Raw genomic sequence first — 25,054 nt, 5'->3', positions numbered from 1 at the left:
GGTAGAGGTGACAGGTTATGGGAAAAATATAAGGAAGATACAAAAGCTGGGACTTCAGTTTAAATCACTCAGTAGGAAAAAACTTCCTTAAGTCTGTACATTTCTAATTCTGTGTACAGCTCAATTGAAAATAGTTTTCTTTTTTCTCAGAACGCCCTTTTTGGCATTACATAGATAGAAGTTACTCCTTAGAAATGTGTAATGAGGTCTTTATCAGTGGCTCTATATTTGATAATATTATATTAGGAGAATATATATCTGATATAGACAGAGAATATATATTAAGTACTTATATAAGTATTAAGAACTTACATATGTTATATAAGTATAATTTATATATGTAAGCATATATTAAGAACTTATATATACACACACACACATATATATATGCTCTTGAAAAAGGTGAAAGATGTTTATGCTAACTGTGATGTAGGCAGTAGGATTCATGAGCAGCAGTCACAGTTCATAGTCTCTGGTTATTGTCTTACAGTGAACACGAAATGGTGTTTAATCTGGTCTACATGGTAGACAGCAGAGCTCTGTACTCACTCTCTGCTTCCTGGCCACACATGGTATCTCCAACATGGGTAGCACATACGACTCCAGTTCCCTTGACTGCAACTCAAGAGGGCATTTTAGCCAAGTGCAAACCTACTGTTAATGGAAAAAGTAAATCAGAGTAGATGTGGTATTGATATTTGTCAGTGAAGAACAACATAATAGAGAAAAATCCTAGGATAAAATATTGATCTGAAAATAACTTTGAGGATGAAATTCTGCCACTGTAAACACACTATGAAAATTATATTTGTAGTGCAGATATATTTGTATGTATAATTTCAAATCCAAGATTTTTCTTAGCAGTACATTTCCCTAGTTTAAGGAGTTATTTCGAACTCAGATGATCTACTCTGGAGAAAGTTTGGCATGGATCTATAGAGCTTCATGAAAACAGCCAGGGCAGTGCTTGCACTGACTGTAATAGTCTAAGAATGGAAACAACCCATTGGCAACAGGGCAAGTAGCCTGATTTGTTCACAGAATGTCATGTCAAATAGCACCTAGAATAAATGAGGTAGATATATAAGTATCAATGGGGTTAAATATCAAAGACACAACTGCGAAGTAAAAAAAAAGTTGCAAAAAACACAGTATGATACCACTTGCATAAAATTTAAAACCTGAAAAACAATTCCATGTTGTTTAAAAATGCATACGTGTGTAACACAAATACAAAGCATGCATAAAATCATACACGCCAACAAACAGTAATTTCTGTACCTATATACTTTTTTAAAAAACAAGTGCTCTTCAGTAGATATGCCAAACTATTAACATGGTATATCTGGGTATGTGGTTAGTGATTTTCTTTTCAGCACCAATCTGTCTGTTTGCTATAATTCAAACTTATATTAAAATATGGCTACGTGCAATGAGACAACTCCAATAGTCCATGTTTGTGATTAGTCTAGAAACTTTTTTTAAATGTTGAATCTTTTCTTACATTCAGAGCCTTGGTCTACACAGTTGATTTGAAATGAAGTACTGAATGTCAAGTATAGAATGAGCAGCTACACAAAGCCAGTGGTCAGTCAATGACGTTTCTGTACAGTTTGGGATTCCTTGTGAGGATGAAGTTGTTATAGAAAAGCATTTTTTTCTATTGAGAATGAGAGGGCTGCTGGTGTTGGGCACTGAGGTTTAGAAAAGCCATTGTAGAAAATGGCAAAAAAAAAAAAAAAAAAAAAAGCAGCAAATTAAGGGCTGAAGGAGAGTAAATGTTAAGCAATATGTGGGGGTTGTGGGCACAGCCTGGCTTGAAAATATGCATTTTGAAATAGAATCAATTAGCATAACATCATTTCCCAGCAGGGTTTGGCCTCAGATCCCCATTTCACTAGGCCGTCATAAACCAAAATGAGATTATGTTTCTTCTCTCTTGAAGAAAATTTAGCAAGATGGTTAAGACTGAGACCTTTGGGGATCAAATCCCTGTGTTCAAATCGATTCCTATATATTCAGGTGACATGGTAATGAATCTGATGGACAGTTTGATGTAGTGGTCAATTGAGAATCTGATGAAGTGGATTTGAAAAACCCAACTTTGATCCTCCCTTATAAACTCATAGGCCTTTGAGAACCTGATGAGTCCTTGGAAACTGGCCTGAGGTTGAAGTCTTCTCCTCCTCCTCCTCCCCCTCCCCCTCCTTCTTCTTCTATTTTTTTATTGAATAATAGTCATTTTACAATGTTGTGTCAAATTCCAGTGTAGAGCACAATTTTTCAGTTATACATGAACTTACATATATTCATTGTCACACATTTTCTTCCCCCTGTGAGCTACCACAAGATCTTATATCTATTTCCCTGTGCTATGCAGTATAATCTTGTTTATCTATTCTACATTTTGAAATCCCAGCGTGTCCCTTCCCACCCCCTGCCCCCTTGGCAATCACAAGTTTTTTTTCCTGAAGTCCCCGTTGACCCCAGACTGGGAAGGGTGTGGCCTGGAAGTGTCTGACTTTAAATACCACCCTGCCTTCAGGCTCCTCCCTCCAGTTGCTAGCTGCCCTTTATGCAGTTGCCTTGAGAAGCTATGTTCATTCGGGTAATAATTCCCCTGCTCAAAATGATTTTGAAAGTTCTGTTTTGAAATCACATCAAGTCATTGGCCTCTTTGGCCTCAGTTTCTTCATCTGCAATGTGAAAATAACAATGCCTATTCTAACTCCTAAAGTTGTCATAAAAATCAAATGAAAAATGTTTTAAAAATGGTTAAGTGCTATGTAGATGTTACCAATTAACCCACTACTCCGGAAATTACACCTTTACTTTATGGCTGCTATTCACGTTTTAGTCAAAAATACCTCTTACATGAACTTGTCTCAAATGACTTTTGCTATAACCCCCAGTAAAATCTTATTCCAGAGTATGATAGGTGACACGGAGAGTTTCATATATGGAATGGCCCTCCATGTAAGCCCATTTCAAATCCTCCTGCAAAGACGAAATTTCTTGTGTTGAAATTGTGAGGGCAGTTTATGAAAGAAAAGTAAAATTTCATTTCTCTGTTTGCCATCTTCTGCAGGAAGTCACCAAAGCAGTCCAGCCTCTGTTGCTGGGGAGAATCATAGCTTCCTACGATCCAGATAACAAGGTGGAACGCTCCATTGCCATTTACCTCGGCATAGGCTTGTGCCTTCTCTTTATCGTGAGGACGCTGCTCCTGCACCCTGCAATTTTTGGCCTCCATCGCATTGGAATGCAGATGAGAATAGCTATGTTTAGTTTGATTTATAAGAAGGTAATACTTCCTTGCGCGGTCTCCATGCTCCACATAGTGGCATCATATTTAAATGCCATGCTGGTACAAATGAGGGATAAATGGGGAAATTGGTTTTGTGTGCTGGTGAAATCAATGGCAGCCATCATTAATGTTTCTAATTTTCCTTGATAATTCAATTCATTTTAACTAAAAACTCCTGAGCTCCTTCTATAAACTGCCTAGAGTATAGATTTCATATTTGGGCTTTTTTGCTAGTCATGTCAACATTTTTTAGAATCCATGGCTCCCCATTAAAATGATTCTTACTGTCTGCGTGAAAGTCATTGACAGAATATCATCTCCTGGTAAAATGCCTTGGGTCTTTATGTTCAATAACAAGAGTATAGTATGTAATTGTTAATGATAATCCAAGCAATGGAAGTTTCCATTATAACTAATTGTGACACTGTAATGTTATCCACTGTCTTACTTTGAGTTAGATTTTTGCCATCCTGAGTCCTACAAATTAAAAAATTTTTGGAAGAGCACAGGAACAGCAACCCTAAGAACCTTCTCTGCTTTTCTGTCTGCATCGTCCAGTTAAGAGCCCATGTTGCTGAAGCATGCTTTGAGTGAATTTAGATTGAGATTTACCTACTTACAAACACAATTTAAGGTTGTCTGAGACATGTGCTTTCACCAGCCCAATTCAAGGCCATGTGTGACCATGATCTACCCAGTGATTACAGAAAGCTGTTTTGGTTGAATCATTTGGATATTGCTTTAGCCTTCTTCTTTTTTTCTTACCCCTATGTAAAAACTTTATATACTTGGCTTACAAAGGGCATGGACCTAAGATGCCCTCTAGCAAATAACCCATAGCACTTCCACAATAGACATGCAAGGTCAGTTGTGTCGTAAAACCTTGATAGCCACACTTTATTGTTCAAAAAAGCCTTTTATGGAGGGAGAAGAAAATAACAGAGTCCACAGTTTAATCAAATCACCTCAGGGGCAATCTCATCAGTTCACAAGTACCAGGGAAGCATGGGTGATAAATCAATAAAAATTTTATCTTAATCTAGAAATTTTACATAAATGAAGAAATTATTAAATATCCTTTGGAAGGTAGAATTTACACAGGATGCATGTCCAAGAAAGTTAAATCCACTTTTAAAATATTTATAAAAGTGATTATTATCATAATGATAACTAATAGCCAAGGATGTACAAGACAAGCTTCTCGGTGATTTAGGTATACCATCTCATTTGACCCTCCCCAAAACTCCATGTGGTAGAAACTTATCCCTATTTTATGGATAAAATTTGTTAAGAAACTAAGACCTAAAAAGTATAGAACATTGTGCAAGAACTTCAAAATTTCTAAAATGGCTAAGTCATAATCCCTGAAGTGGAGGGTTTTCCAACTATGAGGGAACATAAAATAAGTACTGAAATAATGTAGAAAGTCAGCCTGTATTATACAGGAGAAGAGAGGCATGAAGTGCTCTGGGCTAAAGGGGAGGGGAGACCAAAGAAGGAGCAGGTTAGTTTGTGAATAAGTCCATATAAAATGTTTAGCGCAAATACAGCAATATGTGAGCTTTCAGATCTGCTGATTAGTTGTGTTCTTACCCAGTTTGCTCTACCCCTCTTGCCCCACTTATTGACCTGCATTGCCATCATCACTAAAAAATATAGTTGCATCTCCACGTGGCTGTGGTTTGGTCCCTAAAGCAAGCATAAAGTAAACTAGTGCTTTATCTGACCAGTTTCATCCATGTGGCAGGCAACCACTAATTCTTCCCACATTGTTCCAAATTTTGTAATAGAGTATTGCTCTCTTTTTCTCCAAAATCTGCAACTATGGAACATTCAAATTATATTTTAAATAGTAAATCTAACCACAGACTAGACTGAGCTTCGCCTGTGAATTTCAGGAAGAAAGATAACTAGAATGAACAGAGATTCACTGAGTACTTTCTGTGCACACAAGCTCCATGTTAAACCCTGTAGAACTCAAGTCAGCATATCCAGAGACTGAATATGTTATTAAGTCATACATAATCCAGTTCAGTGGATTTCCCCCCTTATGTTTATCTAATAGTGTTTTGGAATTGACTGCTTTGATTCATTTTTCATATGTGCTTATCTAAATGCTATCCATTATTCCACACCCATCTTAAATTCTCCCACAATAAAATATTTCCAGATTTTTGTAACCAGATATGTAAACTTTCTCTTAACCACCCTATTGTATTCTACTCCCTTTAATTAATTTATCATATTTAATTATCTATGTATTAGGTTGCCTTAAGAGAATTATGTTTATATACGTAATAAATCTTAATAATTCCTGAAGCCTTGAATACAGTCATTTGCATCGACTAAGTGCTCAGTACATACGTAAGGGACTCATTTGAAGCAAATATTAGATGGATGCTCACCAATCAAAGCTATCTAAGGTCAAATCAGTTCTTATTAAATTTTATAGGTGAAGTATGACTGTGATCTTTCATGATCATAATTAATCTACTTAACAATTCTATTTTGTATATATAGAATTTTTTTTGTAAAACTTAAGAATTTTTATTGTTATGTAATCTTTCACAAAATTATTAATGATTCAATTATTCATAATATGCTTTTATTAACTTTAACAGTATTTTTATTCAACAGAGTTACTGCAGGTTTGCAGGAAAAATTTAAGGCCAAGGTTTTAATCTCAAATTTCACTGCCTTTGGTTCCATCTTTTATAAAAACAAACAAAAGCAAAAAAAAACCAAAAAACAAAAACCAAAAAACTCCATAGTATATAAATGGATATTTAACTACAATGTCATTTCCATTTTGGAATAGAAAAAAATAGTAACTTATCTCTAGATACTATAAAATAAAATAACTAGAGACATGCCTGTGTAATATTTGTTGTGAAGAGAAATATTTATAAATCTGAGAATCTAAGCTAGATCAACATTACCTTTACTTAAGAATGCATGCTTAGTTACCTCAGCTGTATTGTAACAGCACTTACAAATATATTTGTCTTCTGTTCATTGACATTGTGTAACTTCCCATTTTCCTTTTAGACATTGAAGCTGTCGAGCCGAGTTCTAGATAAAATAAGTATTGGACAACTTATTAGTCTCCTTTCCAACAACCTGAACAAATTTGATGAAGTATGTACCTACTAATTTAATCTTTCAAGCATTATTGTTATAAATCATGCAACCCCAAGAGGTTTTCCTGGGTCAGAGGGCAGTAATAAGTGGTTAAGTCATAAGCATTCCTACGTTCCCAATTTCTGAAAACTGAGAAGGCTAAGCGGTGTGCCACAGTGCCATTCTGGGGCCTCACAGAACCACCCAACTCCAGAGCACCTCAGCTTGCTTTGTATTCAGTGAGGTTTTTCAAAATTCAATCCTTATCAGATCTCGTTTCCTTCTAATACTTTAGATCAATTATTTACTTTGGCTGAGCAGTAATACTCTGAGCAATTCTTATTCAGTACTGTCTTCTGTCACAATAAAATTCAAGATCCTTGAGGACAAACTATGTGTTTTATTTATCTTTGCATGTCCTGTATTTAACATAGTATCAACCCCTCAGCAGGTGCTAAATAAATTCCTGTTGAATTGAGCGTGCGTTTGTTCTGAATGTGTTGCTGGAGGATAGAGTATAGTTGTGTAGATCAATGTTCTGGACAGTCTTCTGTTCTCTCACTTCTATACCATGGCTCCTGCTTTGTCCAAATAGAAGTAAGTTAATTAAAATAAATTCCTGATGTGATCCTTAAGATACCCCATCGCCATGCAATTTCACTGGAAAAAAACTCATAGTGACTTGAAGTTTGTTTTGGGGGAAATCCTAGTCTATGTGGAGAATGTGTTAGCACGTTGCTGTGTGCTCCATGAAGTGGATACCTAGATTTTAGTGCCTTCAGAAGCCTGAAGTGTTTGATCGTGTGAGCTCACTGTGCTTGATTTCTTTTTTCTCTGCTTGTTTTTCCCTTTGTTCTGGGAGGTGGGGGTGAAGGATAAAATGTAAGTGGTTTTCACTGTGATTGTGTTTTTCAGGGGCTTGCATTGGCGCATTTCGTGTGGATTGCTCCTCTGCAGGTGACACTCCTTATGGGGCTGCTCTGGGAACTGTTACAAGCCTCGACCTTCTGTGGACTTGCTTTCCTTATAGTCCTCGCCGTCTTTCAAGCTGGGTTGGGGAAAATGATGATGAAGTACAGGTAGGGCTCTATTTACATAGCTTGAAAGAGTTTTAAACTAGGTTTCCAGAAGCCCCCTCTAGTAAAACCAGGACTGCCATGTGCCCTGAATGCCCTGAGCCATGATCTACTTTTGGGGTGTCACAAAGAGTGATTTATTTTAATGGTGTAAACAATACTTTCTGTATCAATGACACATTTTTTTGCTTGTCAGTCTATAGAATTTCTTTATGAATATGTTACCATCCAGTTCCCTTTTTGTAGCTCATAAGATTTAGGTACGCTGGATAAAACACATATGTGAAGGGGAGGGAATGCATATGTTTTGGATAGAATTTATAGGCTTTTCTGGCTCTGATTTGTGAATGATCATACCGGAGCCTTATGTCCTTTTTATTACAGAATGAATTAGTGATTCCAGCCACTGCTTATGAAAGAGGACTTCCAGAGTTTGTCTGGTAGATTATGATAGAAAGCATACAAATTTTGAGTCAGGTAGTTCTTAGCTTGAATCCCAGATTGTACGTTTATTAGTTGTATGACCTCTGTCTAGCTGCTTCAAACACCAAGTCTCTGGTCTTTTTCATCTTTAAAATGAAGAGAATCACCTCACCTAGGCTGTCATAAGAATTAGGCATAGCATATGAAATGTATCAATATGGTGTCTGGCACATAGGAGGCATTTACTAAATGATAGTTCCTATTTTTGTTACTATACGTTTTATAATTAAATAGCCATCTGTTTGATAAAATAAATGTGGCTTTTCTTAAGAGCTTGGGCTGTTCTTAGTGGACTGTTTGACTTGTTTTTACTAAGTATTTGATTGGTGAATGGATTTATTTACAGAGATCAGAGAGCTGGAAAGATCAATGAAAGACTGGTGATTACAACAGAAATGATTGAAAATATCCAGTCGGTTAAAGCATACTGCTGGGAAGAAGCAATGGAAAAAATAATTGAAAACCTAAGACAGTAAGTCATTCTGATAATTTTGGTATTAATTGAATCAGCCAATTAAAGTTTAATATATTAAAAATGAGTATGTCACAGTGGACTTCGAGCTCACATTTGAAATTTCTGACAACCAGACAGTCGTATTCAGTTATGTCAATATTCATGTGTTACTGGCATAACATCATCTTCATGGAGCTATAGTTTTACATAGTTAGTCAAGTGTGTTATTTTGCACTACAAGGCTATTTATACCTTATTAAAAAATTGCCTGTATGTGTTTATAGCTGCTTCACATACTTGACAAAAATAATGATCATGATACTAGAGGCTGATTGAAACCTTAAATGGAACTACTAGAGTAACAAGGATATAATTCTGAACCAAATAAGTGATTCTCTATTATTACAGTTTCCTTAATTTATGTGGTATGACTCAGGAAAAACAAACAAAAAAACCCCTTCTGTTTGTTCAAAATGTGTTTGTTCTTCTTTAACTTAAGAATAATACAGGGTAATATCTAAAAATTGTGGATCTTTAAGCCCTCCGCTTGAGAAGTTGGTTCCAGTAATGAAAGCCACCACCTGAGATAGAATCAGTACTAGGCACCCATCTCCAGGCTTATTTCACCTCCAGTAACCTTTTTTTCACTGATTAATAAAGATTATATCCAACAGAAACAGACAGACAGATGTTGTTACTGAGATGATTTTGGACAAAATATAAACTAGGGTATATCTGTAGCCACAAGACCATTTTTCTTTAGTCAAGTTCCATGTTCTACAAGTTGCAATCAAAAAAAGTTTCTAGGAGACTCAGTGAGCATAGATATTTTGTTAAGGGCAAATAATTTTAGGACAAATAGCACATGAGCATGTTACCAGGAAAAAGATACTTAAGAGAAGAGTACCTTTATGGATGGTGTGAACATGGGTTATCAGGAATTCAGGCTGCTGATTCCAGTAGACAGTGGCAACTGAGCTACAGGTGTGTGATTGGAACAACAAAAGAAATGCTGAAATGTGAAGTCCTTTGCCGTGTAAATAGAAAGAGTAAAAGAGGATTTATTGCCCAAACAGTATTGGTCACCTGTTTTTATTATGCCTTTCAAGACAAATCCAGGAAAGGAAATATATTTTCTTTCCAGAAACATCCTTAAAGATCTTGTTTAGTTGGTTGAAGTTGTTCTCGTTAACAAGTGAGCTTTCCATCACACTTGTCCCTGGGTCACTCTTATATACCTAGACACAGGTATAGCAGAGTGATGAGATTATCAGATGATTCAGTTTTCTCAAGCCTAAAGGTAAATGCCTGGTCTGGTCATTCTAGGTGCTGACGTTTTTTGACTTTGGGTTTTTTTTTTTTCCCCTCTTCCTTAAAAGATGAAATCCATCCTTCCTATTCTGTATTTTTGTTTAACCAATTCTGATAATGAATGTTTGGCTTTAACTAGTATAATCTGGTTCCTTAATCTGGCATGAAATTGTTACCTGAAAAGGCTGGAAAGTACTGACGTGAAATATGGGAAAGCAAGAATCGCTTCTACTCAAAAGAGCAGATAGAATGTTCTGGAAGAGATTGGCTGGATGTGCTGCAAAGGGTTGTTGACCTTAGCCTGAGCCACTGGTGAACTGAGCAAAAGGCTGAAAATCTGCCTCTTAATTGCTTTCTGGCAATAAGGTCACTTTCAATTTTTTTTATAAGAAACTGATAAAATATTTTTATGACTCATAAAGTGTTAGTGGTTTTATTATGGTGAGTGTTGCTTTCTGGGTGATTCTTATACATGTTCTTGAATCCATTCTTTTCTTGTAGTATGTCTTACATTTTCTTCAGTTGTTTTTTGTTGTTGTTGTTTTGTTTTTTTTGTTTTTTTTTTTTTCACGGAGATGGGGGTAATTAGGTTTATTTGATTAATTATTTTTTTAATGGAGGTCCTGGGGATTGAACCCAGGACCTTGTGCGTGCTAAGCACATGCTCTACCACTGAGGTATATCCTTCCTCCTTCCTTAGTTGTTTCTAATACACATCAAAGAGAATTTTGACAAATTTATTAACATTTTTTGTAAACAGCATTTTCTAGCATTTTATTAATATCAGCCTAGCCAACATTATTCTTTCTGTTGGTGATTAGAGACATACACATAGATTCTAAGTGCAAGGCCCTGTGCTGTGACGTCAGTTATCTTGGCAATAACTCCACAAGGGCAATATTACATTTCTCTTTTATAGATGTGGATTCTGTAGGATCAGAGGGAAGAGCAGCTTGCTCAGGATAGCACAGCTATAACCAGCAGAGCCAGGAGTCAAACTCCAGTGAGGTTCCAAAGTCATAATCTTCCTTCAATGACAAATAATTAAAATGGGTAAGCTAGACCACGTTAGAATGTGAATCACAGTGTGGATTGTTGGGCACATTGAACTTCATTTCTTCATCAGAGTGCTCAGGGTTACATTTTTTTTTCAGACTGAAAAAAAAAATCTATTTTCTACCACTTGAAAGTGAGAAACTTTCTGAGTTATCCAAGCCTAGCACCCAAATGCCAGGCACAGCTATTGCTCCCTCCCACCAGCTCTCTCCACTTGTCTGTATCATCTCTGCTCTTTCCTTTACAAGAGCTGCCTAGGAGGATCACAAGTGACTCCAGTTTTGATGATCCTGGAAGAGTGAGCCGGAGATTGATGGCAACATTGTCCTCTGTTCTCAGCAGTTTCTGCACCCCCTGTTTTCTCCCTGTTGGTGCACTTAAACCTCTTCTGCATGAGTTTAAAAACCAAGAATAAAATCCTTTCTAAATAAAAAATAAATTAATTTTTAAAAATTTAAAATAGTTTATATTTGTAGTTCAGACTAAAAGATCAGAAGTATGATTGCAAATAATTATACTAGAATGAGAGAGACAGGGAGGATGCAGCATCCACTCTCATAGTTTTTCAAGAACTACCTGCGACAGAATGACTTGGGTTCTTTTTTAAAATGCAGATTCTACAAGCCTACTGCAGACTCAATCAGTATCTCTGAGTGGTGGGTCTGAGACTCTGCATTTTAACAAGTTTCTCAGGTGATTTTTACTCACGCTAAGGTTTGAGAACCACTCCTTTGTGGCTTATATGTTATTTTTAATGTTCCCCAAAGCCAAGCTAGAACTTCTAAAATGTTAACAATCCATTAGGGAATCCCAGAATGGTCCTTATTCCTTTATAAATCTTTCAACATTATTCTCATATCCACACTTAATTACTTACAACACCAACTAACCAACAAACAAAAATTATCAAAATCTCATTAATCTTATAAAGTAATAGTAATGTGAGTTAAGATATAAAAGTAATATGATTATGGTAATAATTGAGATGATTGATTATAATTTAAAAATAATATTTACAGATATTATGTGCAAGGGACTGGTACATTTATTATGATCCCCCTTTCAGATAAGGTAACTTAGGCCCAGAGAGATTAAATAACTTTCCCAAGATCACACAGCTCATGTAAAGTGAAACCAGGATCAGAATACAGAGAGAAAGTCTTGAGAGACTGTGTTCAGATTTTTTATTCCAAGGTGCCTGCTGTTTGAAAAGTAAATAAGCATCACAAACCTTATTTTTTTTTTACAGAACAGAACTGAAACTGACCCGGAAGGCAGCCTATGTGAGATACTTCAATAGTTCAGCCTTCTTCTTCTCAGGGTTCTTTGTGGTGGTTTTATCTGTGTTTCCCTATGCACTGCTCAAAGGAATCGGCCTTCGAAAAATATTCACAACCATCTCATTCTGCATCGTTCTGCGCATGGCAGTCACTCGGCAGTTCCCCTGGGCTGTACAAACGTGGTATGATTCTCTTGGAGCAATAAACAAAATACAGGTAATGTACCATAATGAGGCATCATGTACAATGAACTTAGGGCAGTTTAGAACTTTTCTCATGAGCAAACTCTCTAGAGATGAATTCTTGGTCTTGGGCCTGTTTGATGCAGTTTTCCTCTCTTGATATCCTTATGTGGTCTGATGAGCCCTTGTAATGAAAGCCTAGGGACATAAAATGAAGGCCTGTGAGATTCTCTTAAGTCAAAGAAATTGAAGAAAATATTGTTTCTGTATTCTGGAGATTTTATTCAAGTAATCAATCAATAGATCTGTTCTAACAAACTTAGCAAATGTGCAAAAAAGGTGGTGACAGAGTCATCAGGAAGTGATAAGAATTTCTGGCTAACACCAGGAATGTTCACTTGAAAGTTTTCCAAGTATTTTTCTGGATAGCATGATGGATGAGAATGGTATTTTATGCCACGTTAATTACCTTAAAATCTTAGCAAGCTGATGTAGTTTTGAAGAGAAGCTCTAAAGTCCTCAGGTAATGAGACTTGACATACCCAAAGCCAGTAGAATCACTACCATGAACTTGGGTGTAGGTATAATTTTTATAATTAATATACAGTTCAAAATGTTTTATTATACTTTTTTTGATATCTATTTAAATATTTAACCCAGAAAATAAATCACTGTGACATAAATAAAAAATGAGAGCGAAGGGTGAGCCACTTTTAGGTAGTACTGCCATTGTTTACCCTAGGCCGGAGTTTGCAAGTGGTGGCCCATGGACCTGTTTTTGGCCCTAGACTTGTTTTATTTGACCTTTACATTAAAATACACACACACACACACACACACACACATGAATTAGTTGACAGCATTTAAAAATTGGGTGCTATCACATATACAGTAAATCATGTCTTCAGCCTCTTTTGAAGATTTGGAATATGTAGTAAGCTGGGTCCTCTTCCCTCACAGGCTGTGGCAGCTTCCCCCTCAGAGAGGGTCTGCCCTTTCCAATTCACCACAATCTCTACTTCGCCACCTTCCTTTGTGTTGTCTTGAAAATACATGAGTTTGAGATCTGCGATTTAGACAAATTTGTGAATGTAGCTCAGAATCATAGCAGCTCTTGCACTAATCTTATTTCTTCTATGAATTCATCATAGCCATGTGGGAGAAAGAGGGAGAGGTAGAGGGGGAGAGAGAGAGAGAAAAACAGACATGCAGACCCAACCAGAGTGCATCACAGAAACAGTCACTGAACAGGAATACAGAGACCAAGAAACAGATCTTAAAAACAAAACTGGGAGAAAAAGAGGGAAACCAAAATAGAGATAGTGAGTGAGGGAAGAGGTGAGAAGGGAAAAAGCGAGCAAGGACCAGGCTTATAAAATTATGTCCTATAGCCAAGACTTCAAGATGCATAGACTTCATTCTTCGTGCTCCCACCGTACCTAGGAACACTGTGTCCAAGTCTCTAATGAAGCTCTTCTTTTAGAATCAATATTTGATGCCCTGAAATCAGTTATATCAGATCTTCATATCTTTCCTTAACCCAGAGAAGTGATGCTAATGATGCCTCTTATAAGGAGGGTGCTATGAAGGTGAAGACATTAGTTTTCTCTCTGTCTTAATGTTTTTTGTTTTTTCTTTTTCCTGTCTTAATGTTGAATTGAGGCAATTGGTGAGTAATTTAGGTGTGCTTTATAAGTTCATCATCGAGGTTAACATGTAATAGAACAAGGATGAATTAGTAGTATTTTAAAATTTAATGTATAAAAACAGTTTTATTAAATATCACATGTTTAAAGAGTGCAATTTAAATATGACAAATCTTAGTGCTTGGCAGATTAACCATAGAGCACTTAAAGAATTATTTTATTAAGATACAATTTCTAATATAATTCATAAAATCCAAATACAAAATGCAGCACAATTAGAGTGTAAAATAGATGTAATAATGCATTAATGCTATTCTGACTCTGCAGTATGTTTTTGTTCTCTTTTATAAATAGGATTTCTTACAAAAGCAAGAATATAAGACATTGGAATATAACTTAACAACTACAGAAGTAGTGATGGAGAATGTTACAGCCTTCTGGGAAGAGGTCAGAAATAATGTTTTTTTGTTTGCTCTAAATATTTAAGCATTTTCTTGTTTATGCTTCTGGCTTTCATCCTAATGGACAATAAAGTTAGAATGATGATGGAACTGTTAGAACTGGAAGGGGAAACCCTCCACTTATTTTATAGATTAAGAGGTAAAGGCCCAGGAATATTAAGTGTAGTATAAAAGCCTCTTCATTTTTTTCCTAAGTCATATAATTTGTTCCGCCTAATAGGTTAGGAAATAACACAAAGTTCATAGGTTTTGGAGCCAGTTAAAGCTGGATTTGAATCCTGGTTCTTCCCTCTACTTTCTGTGTGATCTAGATCAAGTTACTGAACTTTGTGGAGCCTCTGGTTCCCCATCTATAAAATGGGAATATTGTGGAAAGTATTCAGCAGAGTACCATGAACATAATAGTTCTTCAATAAATGCTGCCTTCTCCAATCTCAAGTTCCAGTCCAATGTGCTTTGTATACACCAGTTAACATAAAGATGTATGAGAGATAAACCAATGTATTGTTTTCTACCATTTTTACTTATTTGAATTCACCATTAAAATATTTCTCATCTTCCTCATGGTCAGAAAAAATATTATCAGTGATTTTCAGTCTCTAAAGAATTCCTTGATTATTGAGAATACTTGTTGAGTTGCTCTTTCCTTTTCACTTTTTTCTGTTGAGTAAAGGTAGGCATTGTGAAACCAATGTCCTATTTCTACATATTTCACAATATCTTAAATTGGTTTTCTTTATAAAGATAACTTGACCTCAAGGGCTTCACTTCGGTTCATTTCTTTTAGCTATAAAGAGAATAATTCTTTCTTTGCCTAGAGAAATTGTTTGTGGAGAAGTATGTGGATCAGACTGATTTTACTTCTTTGATTTTAGGAATTTCCGATGCCCTTCTAGGCATGAAGGAAAAATAAGAAGTTTTGACATTTTTCACTGCTACTTACAGACAGTTGTTTTTCTGCTGTCCATTTCATTTTCCTTTCATCTAATAAAATAGGTAGCATGCTTGAGCCCTTATTATGTGCCAGGTACTAGATAAGCACTTTATATGTTTTGTCTCATTTAATTCACATAACATTCCTATGATGTAATCTTAATATTTCCATTTTGCAGATAGGAGAATGGGGAGGCTTTGTATAGACCTGGCTCAGTTCACACAGCAGACAAGGGCTGAAGCCAGGTTTTGGACCCAAATGTCACCATCTACAACCATCTCACTGAACCATTATCTTCTGTCAGTGCTGATGGCTCTCAAAGGCAAATCTTTAGCCCAAGTTTCTTTCCTGAACTTCACACATTATTTCCAAATTTCCTCCCAGCTCCTCAAGCACTTCACATGAACTACTCCCCAAGCTTCATAAACTCACTCCTTCCAGTGTGTTGTCCACCTCATTTAATGACATCACTGTTCGCCCAATTACTCAAGAGACAAGTCCTTGATGAGTTATACATGACTCCTCCCTCACTCCACACCTGTGAGTAGGTACAATTTCTATTTAGGGAGTTTAAGCAACTCGAACAAAGTTATGTAACTGGTTAGGACAGAGCTAAAGTTCATCTTAGGTTTCTCTGACTCTAAAGCTTCTTTCTACTCACCATCCTGCCTTATTAAAAAAAATAAGGGATGATTACTTTACTGTATGAAAAATACTTTCACATATATTACCTCAGATAAAGCCTTCAACAACTCATGAGACTGACGCTCAGAATGTCATGATTTATCAACTATGACCCAGCTAGTTGAGAAGATGAAACAGATTGAGATAAAGACAAAGGCTTTCATAATCATTCCTCTCCCAACCACAGGGGACTTGTAAACATGGAAAATGTTCAATCCTATTAGGGATCAAAGAAATAAAAATTAGATCAATAGTGAGATTCCATTTTCATCCATAAAAACACAAAAAACAGAACAAAACAAAATAAATCCCAAACCAAAAAATAACAGTGTTGATAATGGTTCCTGAAAACTGGCACTTTCACACATTAATGGAGAAAATTTGAAACTACTTTTCAAAAGACTTGGAATTTTTACTATGCCTTTTGCTCTGGAAATTCCATTTGTGGCAATTTATAATTTTAAAAAGAGATCTGCTCCAAGATTTATAGCAAAGTACATGCATCACAGAACTATTGACTAAGTTAAAAAGGAAATTATAAAATGTCAAGAATAGAGAACTGTTTATAGTTTATCCCTACTCTTGGATACTATCCTACAATTAAAAAATATATTTAAAAAAGTTTGGGGGGAGCGTATAGCTCAGTAGTAGAGTGTGTGCTTAGAATGCACGATGTCCTGAGTTCAATCCCCAGAACCTCCATTAAAAAATAAATATATAAGTAAACCTAATTACCACCTCTGCAAAAGCAAACAAATTTTTTTTAAAAGGTGGCATAAAAAGAATGTTCTATGGTATGTGAAAATATTTATGATTTATTATAAATCAGAAAAAGCAGGTCACAAACCTTAAATACAATTTTTCCTTAATGTTGTTAAAAAATCATATATATTGTTTTATATATATGTGAAGGAGTGGAGGGATATCATTGAAATGTTAAACGTGGTTTCTTCTCAGTGGTAGGACTACATGCGTTTTCTGTTTCCTTCTTTCTCCTTTTCTCTGTTTTCCATTTTTTTTGAAATAAGTATTTTACTTCTGTAATCAGAAATTAAAGCTATTAGTAAAAAATTGGACCATTCCATTGGTCCAAGGGCATGTTGGATAAAAGTCCTACTTCTAAATATGGCATATGAGCCCCTTCAACAGCATGCACTGCCCACTTTATCAAGGATACCCTTTGTCATCTTACCATATACATCTCATTCAGCCACCCACTATTCCTGAGACGAAGTTGTTCTTTTAAGCCTAAACCATTGAGCATGTAGCTTCTTCCTGAAACTCCTATACTATTTCCTGGTCTTGTGAAATACCACTTATATCCTTCTTAGCCTAGTGTTGTGTTATTTACTTGGTCAAGCTCCAGGCTGAGTTGGTTGCTTTCTCCAGTGTGCTCCCATAGGCCTTGATGTGAATTTTCAGTTGTAGCACTAAACATACTGCAATATTAATATCTATCCATATATTATTCTCCTATGTGGGATTTTTGAAGTGATCTTTAATACAGAGGTGATGCTCAATAAATGTCTATTAGATAAGTAAATGAATAAGGGAGTAACAAATTCCTTTTTCTCATTTAAAAACTCTTCATTGCCTACTTCTTAAAAGCTTTGCTTTTATTTGTCTGATGACTGAGAGGGATGTCAGCCATCCATATCGTAAGAACTCAGGCAGTGGTCTTCAAGCTTAATTGCTTGTGAATGCTCTAAAATAGTTTTGAAAAACTGTGTACTTCTGACACATTTTAAGATGATTTACAAATTTTTCAACATAAGTTTAAGTGATGGCAAAGAATATAATTCCTGTCTATTGTGTATTGTCTTCATGTGTTAATGAATATTTGTCAAAATCCAGGAGCTGCAGCTTCAGTGCATTCTATTTCATGGAAAATAAACAAATTTGTGAAGTCAGTTCTCATTGTCAGGCCAATCAGCTGAATATGACCTACTTTATGTCAGGAAAGTGTAACTTTAAAATATAGATAATAATTTGTATTAATTAATGTATTATTCAAAAATAAATAATTAATCAAATGATTAGTTAATTAAAATATCTTATCCCTCAATTCATTTCTGAAATCTGATTCTGAGATGGTAAGACACATAGATGGCCTTCAGTTTGAAACTTGAGTGAAATAAGATGTTACCACCTTCAGTATTTCTGGCCTTGCTTTTACAAGATCCTCTTTCAGGAGAAAATCATTCTCTTAGGGTTGGTCCTCTTGTTCGTATCACGGAGCTTTGTACACTCCGGAAAGTGCAATGTAGCAAAACTCAGGACTGGTGAGAAGACTGCCTCCTCTGTGTAAAGTGAGGGAAGGACAGTTGTGAGAGGGGAGTTGGGGAAGAGAAATGACCAACATTTGATGAATTCTCAGGCAGGTTGATTGTAGAAAGGAGTACTTTGGATGCTGATGAGGTAGATATACATTCCCTTGAAACTGTATACACCACCTTCCTCCTGACCAATCTTTAGAGCTGTTTACTTTGGTTTGAAGACCACAAACCTTGAAGCTTCCATGGGGCTATGGAGAAGCAGGGAACTTTCAAAAGAGAATTCCTTCTCTCAGCTACTCGCAAAAATTGAATTCATTTGAGTCATTTGCCATTTTGGCAATATCAACACATTTACGCTTAATAATAACTACTTATATGCTCTGATCGTCTCAGAGGAAGGTGTTACCAGCATGGTGGAGTAGATTTCGCTTGTAATTCCACCCTGGCCTACTAGTTATGTGACTTTGGTTACTTAACCCCTCTGAGTCACAGTATGCAGCTTTGAAAGAAAGGGATTATCAAATTGGCCTCATACGTTATTATTCTGCTGAAGATTAAATAATTATGTTTATGTACACAGCCTATGGGAGAAGATATATATGTATATAAGTAGATAGCTAGATAAATACCTTAATATATATGGCTAGAAATAGATATCTTTGAATTTAACTTGATGGTGAGTAACAATCTGAGAAATTGAAATTATTGTTATAATTTCCAGATTTTTAAAAAATGGAGGTACTGGGGATTGATCCCAGGACCTCTTTCATTGTAAGCATGTGCTCTACCACTGAGCTATACCTCTACCCCCCTATAATTTCCAGATGTTTTGGGTCATGTTCTCTAGAAATCGTGCTATAAATTCTGTGGTATAAATTCTGGATCACGTGCAATGTGCTTTTCAAACCTTTCATCCACACTGCAAACAATTATTGAAAATATCTGAAAAACATATCTTCTCATTTTCTGTTTTTTTTTTAACAGGGATTTGGGAAATTATTTGAGAAAGCAAAACAAAATAGTAACAATAGAAAAATTTCCAATGGTGATAACAGCCTCTTCTTCAGTAACTTCTCACTTCTTGGTACTCCCGTCCTGAAAGATATCAATTTCAAAATAGAAAGAGGACAGTTGTTGGCAGTTGCTGGATCTACTGGAGCAGGCAAGGTAGTCTCTTTATACCTCATCATGAAGATCTTAACTTGGCAAGCATTGCCTGTAGTGTAAGAAGGTGTTTGGGGGGAATGCTTCCATTGGTATTAGGAGAATACTTGGACATAGTATCCCCTAAAAGTTATTCCACTGATAGCATCCTCTAGCCTTTTATTTCTTCCTTCCTTTTATTTTCAGTGACTTTTTCTTCTATGTCTTTATATTTTGAACACTGCTCAGTACCATGTCATGCACATACACGGTGAGCATTCAATAACTTTACTGAACACATGAAGCATCCATTTTTATCAGTCTGTGGCACAGACATTTTCTCAGATCTGGTCCAGGAAAATCATGGCTTAGATTTTACCTCAGTAAGCACATGGGCAAGGTCCATATCTTGTTGACGTTAGAATTTTGGAGAATGGACTCAGATTTGCTTATGATTTATTATGAGGAAAAATTATTGACTGGGATAGTTTTTTGAAGGAAATGCATAGGGATGTTAATTTATTCAGTGCTGGTCAGCTTCATCACCCCAACCCCCACGCCTACTTATTATAAACCATGGATATTTGAGGATACATTTGACAAAAATTGATAGGCTAGAAAGCTAACGGGTCAAGCTTCATTGTCAGGGGAAGACTTCAGACTGATCTTCAAGTGATCTTCAGAGTGATCTGAGCTGTTGTCCAGATAATGGTAAATACTTGCCCTCTTTATCTCGGAAATAAATTTAAAGGGTATGAAAGAATCAAATCAGAGATAAGAAAGGACCTCTTGACTTTGGAATGGGCTGCTAAGGGTCACAGGTATTTGCTTTGAAAGTCTATGAAAAATAAGTTTTTCCTCCCACCTATTAATTTTAGCTGTGGTACTTTCTAGAAATATAAGAAAAAGTTTAGTATCCTCTTAAAACTTTTCAAAATATTTTCTAGAATTAAACCCAATGATAAAAGAAAAGAAGGGAGGGAGGGGAGGAATGAAGGAGCAGTGTTGCTGGAAGATAAAAATGTAAATTAAGATAGAAATTAAGAAACACTCCTGAAAGACATTTATTAATTTATTATTAATGTCCAATATAGGAAGAGCCATATTTTGAAGAATTTAATCTGAGACTTGGGGAAAAAAATACTACAGAAAATTTCTAGTCATTGAATTCGATGTTTATAGTGCTAGCAATATACACTTTGTTTCTCTCTCCAGTTCTGTTTATTACGTGTGAAACAGACCTTTAAATAAAGTAGCTGTAACCGTGCGTTTTCTTCTTAGTAAAATGTGTTCCTTCTTAAAGTGCTATTTTCCCCTCTGTTGTATAATATTACTAGCAATTCTCACTATTAAGAGAAAATGATGCTGTAGAAGGAGTTGTTAATAAACAAGTTACAGATGCTCTAAACAAGAATGATTGGTTGTGAGAAGATGCTAATCATGTTTCACAGAATTTTTTTAATTAATTTTGTTTATGTGTTTAAAATTGCTTCTTTGGAAGGTGTAAAAAAAATAGCTTTGAAATTACAAATCACAGGACTTACGAAGCAATTAAATTTCAGGCAACTCTATTAAGAATTGATGAACAGATAATTGCTGGCTGGATTACACTTGGATCTTCCGGGAGGCAGATATGAAGACAGAGTCAGATGAAGTCAGTGGTTCCTTAGGAATAATTTAAACCCCTCAGAGAAATAGAGTTTGGCAACTCAATCTAGGAGGACGCCTTTCATTGTACTAGGAATGGAGCATTTTATAATCTTACTAGATAAAAGATCTAGCTAAAATGTAAGATTGAATAATTGAAGATATTCACATTTTAAGGTAAATCCCACACTGCTCAATTTGGTAATTTATATATCAAAAGCCTTAAAAATAACAGAGGAGTTCTTCTATTTGTAGGACTTATCCTAGTCTGTTTGCTGAGACTTTATATAAAGATATTCATCACAACATTGTTTCAATAGCCAAAAATTGTAGGGAAACCCCTAAATGTCTAATAATAGGGGATTAATCAGATAAATTGTGGTATAGTTATATAGTGGTATATTATTCAGTTATTAGAAGGGGTGTTAAAAATGACTTTGAAGGATAGATAAGTATGATATACTGTTAAGTGAAGGAAGACAACCGGTTATAAAATAATAGGTACATTATGATCAGCATTTTGTAAAAGCACATACATATGTATCTGTGTGTTCGGAAGGAAATGATGAATCAAGTTGCTATTTCTCTGATTTGGGGTATACTTTGTATTTCTGGATTTTCCAAAGTTCCAACAATTAAGATATATTGTTTTCTGAATAAAACAATAATGTCAGGTTTAATTTTATCACTCTCCTCTGTTATAATCATCTAGACTGTATGGGAACCATGTTTTTGTTTTTCATTCCAAGGGACGTAGCACATAATAGGTGCTTGATACAAACTTATTTAATTGAAAATCTTTGGGAAAGTGGATTTTTTTGTTCTAATCTACATTTAGTATCTTTCATTTATGAAACTTCCTTGAATTATTTTAATTAAGCAATATTGGTGTAAGAGTCTACAACCCAAGTATTCCTTACTGGAGGCTGGCTGTGGCTTCTCCCCCAGAGTGTGGGGATTTCAAGTTCTTCGTTGCCGTCACCGCAACTGAAGCATTTCTGTGGCCTTGATGACAACCCCTGACAACACAGAGTCTCTGTCATCTGCCCTGGCCTCACTCTGGTACTCTTAGCTTGGTCTTCTAATAACTGAAAGTCAGATGTGTGGAATAGCTGTTGGCACCTGTTTTCGGTTACTTTTTAAATAAAATACAAAGCCTGCAAAGTTTTATCAATATTTGGTACTTTATGTATATATATAAAATATTCAATGATATTTTCATTTAACTTCTCCTCTCTCAAAATGCAAAAATTTTGATAAATATGCATTACATATTTATCTATATAAATATTGATAAATGTATATTTAACCTTTGTATTCAATATATATAAACCTATATTTAATCTATATTATATGTGTTTATATATATATAATCAGATCTATTTCATTGTTGGGGTTTATCAAGCTGTTCTATATTAAAATAGCACTTCTAGTTTTAATTTTTATACAGAAGAATTTTATGTAGAAATAAAGTATTTCATATTTTTCCCTATACAATAAGAATGTTAAGATCTGGTGAAACAGATATCACAAAGATTCTGTCACTTGATCCTCCTTTCTTCCTAATATGTTTTAGGTGATCTTATTATTCATTAAAATTTAATTAAAATTTTAAAATTCTGAAAAATTAAAATGTATGAAAAGTTAAAAATTTTTCCTGTCTCCTCTCTCTTCTCTGCCTGTTTTCCACTTTTCACCATTCTTTCTCCCAACCCAGGCAGCTATTCTTGTTAATTTTTTGAACATGATACACACACATACATATGTAAATAGTTGCATAGTATTCCGTTGTGTGCATGGATGTTCTATAATGTAATGAGTCACCCATTGATTGACATTTGGGTTATTTCCAGTATTTTGCTAACACAAAGAATGACACTATGAATAATCTTGCATGTATGCCATTTAGCACGTCTACAAGTGTATCTGTAAAATAGCTTCCTAGAAATGGCAAAGCATTTATGTATCTGTCAAATTTCCCTTCCTGAAGTTTGCACCAATTTATGCATGTGCCATCCAGTTGATATAAGATTGCAGATTTCCCCACAGCATCCCAAACAGATATTATTTCATTTTTGAATATTTTTCAGTCTCACTGGGCAAAGTCATATGTCAGAGAATTTACATTTCTCTTATGATAAATAAAGTATAATATCTTTTTTTGCGAGGTGGTGGAGAATTAGAAAAGCACAGCTTTATTTCTTTGCCAGGCAAAGGAAGTCACAGCAGGCTAAAGCCTTAAAGACTGTGAGCCCACCTTCGGTTAGGGGTCCTGGGGTTTTGTAGGAAAATGGCAACAGGAGGCTGATAACAATCAGGGTGTGAGCAGGGGCTACATTCCTTTCAACTTGATAGGAGCTTGCTGTTGTTACGGAGGAATTAAGAGGGTCTGCACATTTTCTTGAGATTCAGTCCATGACCTTCTTTCAAGACCTCTAGGGTAAAAGGTTAAGTTATTCTAAGAAAAGAATGTAATATCTTATCATATATTTAAAAGCCACTCCTGTTTTAATTTTTGGTAAAATATCTGTTTATATACTTTGTACATTTTTTAAGGGTTCTTGATATTTTTCCTTTTCATTTTAGAATCACTTTATTTAGAGGGAAGTTATTCCTTTGTGTGGTATAAGTTGCAAATATTTACTTCAATTTCACATTTTTTCCTTTTGTTTTCCATGCACACTTTTTTTTTAATGTTATTTAATTTATTTTATGGCTTCTGAATTTTGAGTCATAGAAAGGCTTTCCTACTCCATTTTTTTTTTCCTTTAGGCATCCTTCAATATTTTCTTTAAGTATTTTATGGTCTTATTTTTGTACTTATCCTTTGATCTATTTGGAATTCATTCTGCATATGTTATGCGATATGGGCACAGTTTTTTTGTTTGCCTTCACGATGGCTGTCCAGTTGTCCAAACACTGTATACCAAATAGTCTGTCTTTCCCCACTGATTTTAGATGCCATGTTTATCAAATACTAATTCTTTTATGCATTTGGATCTACTTTTGTAGTTTCAATTCTGTTCCATTGGTTTGTCTGTGTATTTATGTACCAGTAATTCACCTTTAAAGTTCTTGAGTCCTTATAATTTAATATAATGTATCATAATGCCATTAAATTATTGAGTAAATATAATACCATTTAGCAAATTTATTGGGTAGCTACTTTGTGCCAGGCACCATTCTAGACCCTGAGGATATAGTCGTGAGCAAAACTCACTACATACCCTCATCCTCAGCCCAAGGGCCTTGCATTCTAGTGGGAGATATATATGAATAATCACATGATGGTAAATGCTATGAAGATAAATCAGAAAAGGAAGTTGGGTGTGATTTTAAGTAATGGAGATAGAGAAGGCCTCATTGAAAGGTAACATTTGAGCAAAGACTTGAAGGAGGTGAGGGATTAGGTCCTGTGGATATCTGCAGAAGAGTCTTTCAGGTCGCAGGTGGAGCAGACTCTTGAAATGGGACTGGGCCTGTCTAGTTCAAAGAACAGCAAGGAGGTCAGTGAGGCTGGCACAGAGTGAGCCAGGAGAGTAGAGCTGTCAGAGAAGTAATGGGGCCAGACCATTGCTTGGAATCTTGTAAAGGGTCCTGAGGGCCTTTAGAAGGGTCTCGTAAGGAGTTAGGCTCTTTTTCTGAGGAGATTAGAGGCCACTGGAGGGTTTTAAGCAGAAAAGTAACATGATCTGACTTACATTTTAACAGGGCCACTTTGAGAATAGGTTGTAGGAAGACAAGGGCAGAAGTGAGGAAATAAGTTAGAAGGCTATTGTGTTTATTCGGGCAAGAGATGATATTGGCTTAATCCAGGTAGTAACAGAAATAGTCAGAATCAGGACATGTTTCTAAGGAAGCTATGACAAAATTAGATGGAGGATTGAACAAGGTACGTGATAAAAATGGAGGAGTCAAGGATGAGTCCAAAGTTTTTGGACTTAGTAACTGGAAGGATGAAGGTACCCTTTATTGAGAAGATTAAGGGAGAAAC

At 35.5% G+C, this 25,054-nt stretch overlaps 1 protein-coding gene across 5 annotated transcripts in view; it reads left to right on the top strand.

Moving 5' to 3' along the window:
- Positions 1–25,054, top strand: part of CFTR (CF transmembrane conductance regulator) — a 168,450-nt gene that overhangs the window by 39,405 nt on the left and 103,991 nt on the right. For 4 of the 5 annotated variants that reach the window (XM_032483621.1, XM_032483624.1, XM_006177490.3 and 1 more), the window contains exons 4-10: positions 3,089–3,304; positions 6,356–6,445; positions 7,343–7,506; positions 8,333–8,458; positions 12,057–12,303; positions 14,270–14,362; positions 19,255–19,437. In XM_032483621.1, the coding sequence (XP_032339512.1) occupies positions 3,089–3,304; positions 6,356–6,445; positions 7,343–7,506; positions 8,333–8,458; positions 12,057–12,303; positions 14,270–14,362; positions 19,255–19,437 (1,119 nt within the window). The remainder of the gene's footprint in view (positions 1–3,088; positions 3,305–6,355; positions 6,446–7,342; positions 7,507–8,332; positions 8,459–12,056; positions 12,304–14,269; positions 14,363–19,254; positions 19,438–25,054) is intronic. The other variant, XM_032483623.1, reaches the window with a different exon arrangement.

The sequence above is a fragment of the Camelus ferus genome, chromosome 7, assembly GCF_009834535.1.
Source record: "Camelus ferus isolate YT-003-E chromosome 7, BCGSAC_Cfer_1.0, whole genome shotgun sequence".
Taxonomy (NCBI): domain Eukaryota; kingdom Metazoa; phylum Chordata; class Mammalia; order Artiodactyla; family Camelidae; genus Camelus; species Camelus ferus.
The sequence above is the reverse complement of the archived record's forward strand: the minus strand, read 5'-3'. Positions and strand labels throughout refer to the sequence as shown.